The 10231-nt window shown below is 36.9% G+C and overlaps 1 protein-coding gene across 1 annotated transcript in view; it reads right to left on the bottom strand.

Annotated features, from left to right (window-relative positions):
• The window catches only part of HSD17B4 (hydroxysteroid 17-beta dehydrogenase 4), a 112064-nt gene that overhangs the window by 54926 nt on the left and 46907 nt on the right, over positions 1 to 10231 (bottom strand). Inside the window, exon 16 of the mRNA XM_037801240.1 lies at positions 8515 to 8618. Within this exon, the coding sequence (XP_037657168.1) occupies positions 8515 to 8618 (104 nt within the window). The remainder of the gene's footprint in view (positions 1 to 8514; positions 8619 to 10231) is intronic.

The following is a 10231-nucleotide window of genomic DNA, read 5'->3' as shown; positions in this document are numbered from 1 at the left end:
CATCTGCATGTGGATCTGCATGTTTATCCTATTTAGCATTGGTTTTGTTTCTCAAGTGTGTATATTAAATTTTCTATCAAAGTCATTATTTGATAGAAACACCTCTTTTGCTCCTTTCTCTCATTTCACTTTCTCTGGTCCTTTTTATTTCTTTCTTTTTTTTTTTTTTTAACTAATTCAATTTTATTGAGATATATTCACATACCATGCAGTCATACAAAGCATACAATCAATTGCTCACAGTATCACCACATAGCTGTGCATCCATCACCAAAATTAATTTTTGAACCTTTTCATTACCACACACACAAAAATAATAAGAATAAAAATTAAAGTGAAAAAGAACAATTAAAGTAAAAAAGAACACTGGGTGCTTCCCCCCCCCCCCATTTTTCTACTCATCCAGCCATACAATGGACAAAAGGGGAGTGTGATCCACATGGCTTTCCCAGTCGCATTGTCACACCTCATAAGTTACATTTTTATACAATCATCTCAAAGATTCAAGGGTTCTGGGTTGTGGTTTGATAGTTTCAGGTATTTACTGCTAGCTATTCCAATTGAGTGGAACCTAAAACAGGTTATCTACATTGCACGTAAGAGTGCCCACCAGAGTGACCTCTCAGCTCCTTTTGGAATCTCTCAGCCACTGAAACTTACTTCATTTCATTTCACATCCTCCTTTTGGTCAAGAAGATGTCCTCCATCTCACAATGCCGGGTCCAGATTCCTCCCTGGGAGTCATATTTCATGTTGCCAGGGGTATTTACACCCCTGGGTGTCAGATCCCACATAGGGGGGAAGGCAGTGATTTCATCTGCCAAGTTGGCTTAGCTAGAGAGAAAGGGCCACATCTAAGCAACAAAGAGCATTCAGGAGGAGACACTTAGGCACAATTATCATAAGCAGGCTTAGCCTCTCCTTTGCAGTAACAGTCTTCCCAAGGGCAAGTCCCGTGATTGAGGGCTCAGACCATCAAACCACCAGTACCCAGTGTCTACGAGCACATCAGCAACCACCAAGGTAGGGAAGCCCAACACCCCTGAATTCTCCCCCAGCAATGTTCACATTAGTGGTAGCATATAATATTTCTCTTTTTTGTGCCTGAGCTTATTTCACTCAGCATTATGTCAAGGTTCATCCAAGTTGTCGTATGTTTCACAACATCATTCTTTCTTACTGCCGTGTAGTATTCCATTGTGTGTATAACCACATTTTATTTATCCACTCATCTGTTGAAGGACATCTGGGTTGTTTCCATCTCTCGGCAATTGTGAATAATGCTGCTATGAACATTGGCGTGCAGGTATCTGTTCACGTCACTGCTTTCAGATCTTCTGGGTGTATACCAAGAAGTGCAATTGTTGGACCAAAGGGTAACTCTGTATCTAGTTTTCCAAGGAACTGCCAGCCTGTCTTCCAGAGTGGCTGAACCATTATACAGTCCCACCAACAATGAATAAGAGTTCCAATTTCTCCACATCCCCTCCAGCATTTGTAGTTTCCTGTTTTTTTAATGGTAGCCATTCTAATTAGTGTGAGATGGTATCTTGTTGTAGTCTTAATTTGCATCTCTCTAATATTTAGTGAAGCTGAACATTTTTTTATGTTTCTTGGCCATTTGTATTTCTCCTTCAGAGAACTGTCTTTTTATATCTTTTGCCCATTTATAATTGGGCTGTCTGTACTTCTGTCACTGAGTTGTAGGATTTCTTTATATATGCAAGATATCAGTCTTTCATCAGATACATGGTTTCCAAAATTTTTTCCCATTGAGTTGGCTGCCTCTTTACCTTTTTGAGAAATTCCTTTGAGGTACAGAAACTTGTAAGCTTGAGGAGTTCCCATTTACCTATTTTTTCCTTTGTGGCTTGTACTTTGGGTATAAGGTCTAGAAAGTGACCTCCTAATACAATGTCTTGAAGATGTTTCCCTAGATTATCTTCTAGGAGTTTCATGGTACTTTTATATTGAGGTCTTTGATCCACTTCGAGTTAATTTTTGTGTAGGGTGTGAGACAGGGGTCCTCTTTCATTCTTTTGGATATGGATATCCAACTCTCCTAGCCCTATTTGTTGAAAAGACTGTTATGCCCCAGTTCAGTGGCTTTGGGGGCCTTATCAAAGATCAGTCGGCCATAGATCTGGGGGTCTATCTCTGAATTCTCAATTCGATTTCATTGATCAATATATCTACCTTTGTGCCAGTACCATGCTGTTTTGACTACTGTGGCTTTATAGTAAGCTTCAAAGCCAGGGAGTATAAGTCCTCCCATTTTGTTTTTCTTTTTTAGAATGTTTTTAGCAATTCGAGGCATCTTCCCTTTCCAAATAAATTTGATAACTAGCTTTTCCAAGTCTGCAAAGTAGGTTGTTGGGATTTTGATTCGGATTTCATTGAATCTGTAGATCAATTTGGGTAGAATTGACATCTTAATGACATTTAGCCTTCCTATCCATGAACATGGAATATTTTTCCATCTTTTAACGTCCCTTTCTATTTCTTTTAGTAGAGTTATGTAGTTTTCTTTGTTTAGATTTTTTACATCTTTGGTTAAGTTTATTCCTAGGTACTTGATTTTTTTAGTTGCTATTGAAAATGGTATTTTTTTCTTGAGTGTCTCGTCACTTCTTTCATTTCTGGCATATAGAAACATTACTGACTTGTGTGCATTAATCTTGTATCCCACTACTTTGCTAAATTTGTTTATTAGCTCCAGCAGCTGTATCATCAATTTCTCAGGGTTTTCCAGACATAAGATCATATCATCTGCAGATAATGATGGTTTTACTTCTTCCATTCCAATTTGGATGCTTTTTATTTCTTTCTCTTGCTGGATTGCCCTGGCTAGCACTTCCCACACAATGCTGAATAACAGTGGTGACAGCGGGCATCCTTGTCTTGATCCTGATCTTAGAGGGAAGTCTTTCAGTCTCTCGCCGTTGAGTACTATGCTGGCTGTGAGTTTTTCGTATATGCTCTTTATCATATTGAGGAAGTTTCCCTCAATTCCTACCTTTTGAACTGTTTTTATCAAAAGGGATGTTGGATTTTGTCCAATGCTTTTTCAGCATCTATTGAGATGATCATTTGATTTTTCTCTTGATTTGTTAATGTGTTGTAATACATTGATTTTCTTATGTTGAACCATCCTTGCATGCCTGGAATGAACCCCACTTGTTCATGGTGTATGATTTTTTTTAACATGTCTTTGGATTCGATTTGCAAGTATTTTGTTGAGAATTTTTGCATCTATATTCATTAGGGAGATTGGCCAGTAGTTTTCCTTTTTTGTAGCATCTTTGCCTGGTTTTGGTATTAGATTGATGTTAGCTTCATAAAATGTGTTAGGTAGTGTTTCATTTTCTTCGATGTTTTGAAAGAGTTTAAATAAGACTGGTGTCAGTTCTTTTTGGAAAGTTTGGTAGAATTCCCCTGTGAAGCCATCTGGCCCTGGGCATTTATTTGTTGGAAGTTTTTTGATGACTGACTGGATCTCTTTGCTTGTGATTGGTTGGTTGAGGTTTTCTACTTCTTCTCTGGTCAGTCTAGGTTGTTCATATGTTTCCAGGAAATTGTCCGTTTCCTCTACATTATCCAGTTTGTTGGCATACAGCTGTTCATAGTATCCTCATAATTTTTTAAATTTCTTTGGGATCTGCAGTAATGTCACCTTTCTCATTAATTATTTTGTTTATATGGGTCTTCTCTCTTTTTTATTTTGTCAGTCTAGCTAGGAGCTTATCAATCTTGTTGATCTTCTCAAAGAGCAAACTGTTGGTGTTATTTATTCTATTGTTTTTTTGTTCTCTATGTCATTTGTCTCTGCTTTAATCCTTGTTATTTCTTTTCCTCTACTTGGTTTAGTATTAGTTTCCTGTTGATTTTCTAGCTTCTTCAGTTGCTCCATTAGTTCTGTGATTTTAGCTCTTTCTTCCTTTTTGTAGTATGTGTTTAGTGCTATAAACTTCCCCCAGTACCAATTTTGCTGCATCCCATAGGTTCTGAAATGTTGTGTTCTCATTTTCATTCATTTCTATATATTTAGTAATTTCTCTTGCTATTTCTTCTTTAACCCACTGATTGTTTAGGAGTGCATTGTTTAACCTCCAGGTATTTGTGAATTTTCTAAGTCTCTGATAGTTATTGACTTCTAATTGAATTCCATGGTGGTCAGAAAATGTGCTTTGAATAATTTCAATTTTTTTAAATTTTTTGAGGCTTGTTTTATGTCCCAGCATATGATCTATTCTGGAGAAAGTTCCATGAGCACTAGAAAAGTATGTGTATCCTGGTGATTTGGGATGAAATGTTCTAGATATATCTGCTAAATCCAGTTCATTTATCAGATTGTTTAGATTTTCAATTCCTTTACTGGTCTTCTGTCTGATTGGTCTATCTATAAGAGAGAGTGATGTGTTGAACTCCCACAATTATTGTGGAAACATCAATTGCTTCCTTTAGTTTTGCCAGTGTTTCTCTCATGTATTTTGTGGCACCATGACTGGGTGCATAAACATTTATGATTGTTATTTCTTCTTGTGGAATTGCCCCTTTTATTAGTATGTAGTGGCCTTCTTTGTCTCTCATAACATCATTGCATTTAAAGTCTATTTTATCTGAGATTAATATTGCTACTCCTGCTTTCTTTTGGCTGTAGTTTGCATGAAATATTTTTTTCCATCCTTTCACTTTCAATTTCTTTGTGTCCCTGTGTCTAAGATGAGTATCTTGTATGCAACATATTGCTGGTTCATATTTTTTTATCCATTCTGCCAATCTATATCTTTTAATTGGGGGATTTAATCCATTTACATTGAACATTATTACTGTGAAGGCTTTTCTTGAATCAGCCATCCTATCCTTTCATTTATGTTTGTCAGGTATATTTTTTCTCTCTCTCTCTTATTGTCCTTTAATGAAACAATATTGAATCTCTTTAGTACTGAACCTTTCTCCCTATCTCTCTATCCTTTCTTGGTTTCTCTGTCGGTAGGGCTCCCTTTAGTATCTCAAGTAGGGCAGGTATTTTATTAGCAAAATCTCTCAGCATTTGTTTGTGTATGAAAAATTTAAGCTCTCCCTCATATTTGAAGGAGAGCTTTGCTGGATAAAGAATTCTTGGTTGTAATTTTTCTCTCACAGAATCTTTTTAATTTCGTCGACAGTTTCTTTTATTTCCATAAGATCATCTATTTTTTTATTTACTCTTGCAATTTCTTCTGCATGCTCTTCTAGGGTCTTCTTCATGTCCTTTATATCCTGTGCCATGATCTCATTGTTTATCTTTAGTTGTTTGATTAATTGCTCCAAGTACTGTGTCTCCTCTGATCTTTTGATTTGGGTGTTTGGGTTTGGGTTACCCATACCACCTGATTTTTTCATATGCTTTAAAATTTTCTGTTGTTTTTGGTCTCTTGGCATTTGCTTAACTTGATGAGGTTCTTTTAGGATATGTAGGCTAATTCAAAGACTAATCTCAAATTTGTCAGATTTACAGCTTGGTGGTGTACACTTTCTCTAACTAGTCAGCAGGTGACATCTGCGAGCCACCTATTCCCCTCAAGCCAGTTCTCCTGAACTTTGTCTTTGTGGTGAGTGGGGGTCTGATTCTTGTGGGGGTCCAACTGATAACACCAAATTTCAGTGTGTTGTTGGTTGTGTCCACCCTGAACATGGGGCATGTGTCTGAGCAGTTAGGGAGGGAGGGTGGCTTTAATAATCAAACCTCCCAGGTATTCCTGAAGGTTTAAGGCTGTTGCAAGAGTCTAAAACTTGAGTTCAGTCTCACCACAGATTTTCTCTGCTGCTGACCCACAAGTCCTTGGTATTGCCGTATGGTCCCTGGGATTTCCGAATAGGTCCCTCTTCCAAGCCGTGCCCTCCTAGGGCCTCTGCTGAGGGAAGGCTGTGCTATGTCACAAGTGCACGCCGTCCTTCAAGGGAAGTTCTGGGCCACCGGGCCGCGTAGGGGCGTTCCCAGCCTGCTGAAATGATGGCTGTATGGGGCATGTTAATTTTCCACTTTTCACATAGCTCCACCTTCCTAGCTTGGGACAATTAACTGTGGGTGCCCGAAAGGCTATTGTCCATGCCTGATATTGTGGCATGTGCGCATACTGCTGGAAACACTTCCCATTGCACTGGGTTTTTTGGTGTAGCTCTGGGCTGTGGTGCCAGCGCCAGGCAGGAGCATTCCCAGCCCGCCGGGAAGATAGCTGTAAGGGGGGTTATTTTCCCCTTTTGGCTCACCTCTGCCTTCCTTACTCTGAAACAATTAGCAGCAGATGAGCAAAAGGCTATCATCCACACCAGATATTGAGGCGTACCCACAGCCCGTTCCTGCTGCGCTTCACTGTGCAGTTCTCGCTGCCGTATCCGCAGCCACTTTTGGGTTTTTTAAAAAAGAACTAGTCTGACTCCAGACACCAACCCATGGTTTCCCCACACCGCAGCAAAGCTGCCAGACATTCAGCAGGTTCACTCACTCGTTTCAGAACACAGACTCCTGGTTTCACTAAGTGCACAGTCCCTGTGGATTTAGCAGACATTGTCCAGCTGGTGCATCGCTGGAACTGGTGTTCTGGGTCACTCTCTGGCTTTTATCTAGTATTTTTCATGGAGGTGTTTTTTTGCCCTGTCTCTCCTAACCTCCATCTTCCGGAAGCCCTGTCCTGGTCCTTTTTCATAAATGTTGGTATGTTTAATGGTGTCCCACGTTTCTCTGAGGATTTTTGCTCTTTTTTTCTGTATTCTTTTTTCTCTCTATTCTTCAGTTTGTATAATCCCTATTGACCTATCCTCAAGCTTTTTGATGATTTCTTCTGCCAGTTCAAATCTACTGTTGAGCCCCTCTAGTGAATTTTAAATTTCAGTTACTGTACATTTCACTCCAGAATTTCCACTGGATTCTTTTTATAATTTCTATCATTTTATTGATATTCTCTACTGGGTGACTCACTATCATAATACTTTCCTTGACTTATTTAAGCACGGTTTCCTTTAGTCCTTTGAACATATTTATAATAGCTCCCTTGTCATCATTGTCTGCCAAGTCCAAAATGTGGGTCCTCTCAAAGACAGGTTCTGTTGTCTGTATTTTTTTCTTGTCTCTTGAGTCATACTCTCCTGTTTTTTTGCATATCTCACAATTATTTGTTGATAATGGGACATTTTATATAATATATTTTAGCAACTATGGATATTGATACAGATATTATATGTTTTGTTGCTTATTTTTTTTAATTTTGTTCAGTGACTTAGCGAGACGATTTTAATGAAATCTATTTCCCCAACAGTAAACAGTCTCTGGTGTTGCTCCTCAGAGGGCACAGTCTTTGGCATGCACACAGTCACTGTGGGATGACAATAGTTTAAGCAAAGCTCTCTTTGACTATCTCTCCCTGATATCTCTGTTAGATTGTCTGCCCCTTGTGGTATAATACCCAACAGTTAGTCTACGTAATTGCCAGATGAATTCTCTACTGCTTTCAACAATGCCCTGGGGCATATATTGCTCCACAGTCTGATTCAATTAAATTCAGGCCTCTTTGCAAGGGTAATCTTTGAAGCCAGTCTTGGAAGTTTGTTCCAACCCCAGAAGAGCTCTTCTCAAATGTCTCTTTCCCTAGTTCTCGCTAATAAATTTCTAGCTGGGAGGAGACAGATTCTGTGTTCTTGGCTCACCACCCATTACAGAACTTCTATAATGCTGAGCTGGGGAAAGGAGAGGGTAGGTCATGGCTCAAATGCTGCAATTTCTCACTGTTATTACCAAGACCCAGTAGATTTTCTTAAATAAATATTTCTTCATTTGTTGTATGCCCTTAGGACAACTACCAGAGACTTTAAACGGTTGTGGATTTGATTTTTTAAATAATTTTTTTTTTTTTACCAGATATGGTTGTTTTGCTGAGGAGAGGGTCAGAGGAGCTTCTCCTGCCCTCACTCCAGAAGTCATTTCTGAATGTCATTTTGAATAATACTTTATTTACTACAGAAGAATATTTACAACAGTATAATCATATTACCTCAAATAAATTAGAGGTGAAGACAAGATGAAATTAGTATAAATTCCAAATTATAAAATACTTTAAAGAAAAATACGTTTTTAGGATTTAAGAACTAAAGAGTAATTAGAATTGACTTACAAAAGAGAAATACTTAGGTCATTTAATGAATGAAGATTTTTAAACCATACAAGGATCACTTGTTTATGATAGGTATTTGTAAAAACTTTTGGGTGCTGCAAAGTTTGTACAAGAAAATAACATATTATCATAATTATCTCAGTTATATTATACTTAGCAAGAATATTCTACATATAAAATATGTTATATGTTACATAAACAGCACTTCAAATCCAAGGAATATTTCCTGATTCAAAACAATATGCGTTACTGAGTCTCTTCTTTACTCTAAGAAATTACAGATATGGTAATATGATAAGTTCAAAATATAGATAAGGATCCTTAACTATACATATATTTAACTTAGAAATTAAGCAAGGTCTACCTTGGCTTTGTCTGATGTCCGTTTTCCACCAAATCCTCCAGAGCCAACAATGAAGATGGAGAACTGATTATAACATATAAGTTCCTTTCCAGAATAAGAATAGACTGGAAAGTAAATAGAAGACAAAAATAAAATGAGTAAAGTATATAACTACTTAACCAAGATAAGTTCAACAATTCCTGTAGAAGTCTCAAAAATAAAATCTAATTACTGAAAGGGTTTTATAATTCAAAGATGCCCAAGTCTGAGTTAGAAAGCATTCATTTCAATGTATCCATAACATTTCTCCCAAATGATCAATTTCTATACAGAATATTTATAGTTGGAAGGAAGAGAAAAGAGGATCTTCACAAATCCTTTCTTGACTATGAAACAGCAGTTTCCCTCACTTCTTAAACATCTCCAACTGCCCTTCATATTTCAATTCTCTCTATCTCAGAACCTTCAAACAATCCTTCTGGAAAGTGCAGGGAATCAAACTCTCAAACTTTCAAATATTCTGCCAAAGCACTTAAAAAGCACTTGAAATGTAAAAGAGGAAATAAGTGGCAATGAAGACACAAGCTCCCTGAGGGCAGGATCATGGCAGTTTTGCTCACCATTGTATCTCCAGCAATTAGAATAGTGCCTGTTACAGAAGTCACCAAATAAACAAGTATTAAATTAATTAGGATATCAGTGCATAAATGACATGAGTGAGCAAGTTAGTAAATAAGGAAGCCAGTAATGAATGCATGAATACATGACAGCTGCCCCTCTTTTTACTGACTAATTCAGTAATGAGAGTTTTGAGGGTTACCTGTTTTATATCTGGCTCTAGAAAATTCAGAATATGATTTTAAATTGTATACTAAAAAATCTAATTATAACAAAAAATAAAGTTGGAGAAATTTATATTTAAAATACTATTTTTACCTTTATTATAGAGAAAATTGGATACCTAACTTCATCTATACTTTGTCTACAAATTCCAATACACTAAGACTCTTTTCCAATTATAGTGGAATGAATGGAGTAGATCAAGGGAGAAAAAAAGAAATCAAAGATAAGATTACTGCAGGACTTTTGTTTTGTGTTGAGAAGACTAGCTGAAAACTGGGAGAATTACAGCCAAATGTTGGCCAACATCTGCAATGACAAGAAAATACAAAAACCTAAAGAAGAGGAGGGAGGAAGAGAAGGGACTAATGAAATACTGCACAGTCAACAAAAATGAGTAGAATATTTAGGAGCATCAAAAAATATCAGTGTATTCTTCAGTAAAAAAGGCATGTTTCAAAACAGTATAAACAGTATAACCTCCTATGTATTTAGAATAAAAATTATAACTATTCCAAATATTGGGCAATATTAAATTTTCCACTCTCTTTTATTTCCAATATTTTTAAAAATAATTATTTCTTTGCTCTCAAATTTTAAAATAAATAAATTTTAAGCAATGTACCATTCACTTTTATTTAATTACTAGTATTCTAACATTTATTAAACTACTATACTCTTCTATTTTGTTTTTCCACCACAAATAAAATAAGGCTATAGTGTTTAAATCACACTATGAGCTAAATAGGCTTGAATGGGCTAGGCCAGAAACCTAACCACCATTTGTAAGAGTGATTCAGTGGTCACATATGATGTTCCAAGCTCCAAAGAGCCAACACAGAATAGAATATCTACAATAAAGCCTATTTTTCATGTTGGTTTCTCAGAGAACACTTCC

Source organism: Choloepus didactylus, chromosome 13 (assembly GCF_015220235.1).
Source record: "Choloepus didactylus isolate mChoDid1 chromosome 13, mChoDid1.pri, whole genome shotgun sequence".
Taxonomy (NCBI): domain Eukaryota; kingdom Metazoa; phylum Chordata; class Mammalia; order Pilosa; family Megalonychidae; genus Choloepus; species Choloepus didactylus.
This window is presented reverse-complemented; position numbering and strand designations above follow the sequence as displayed.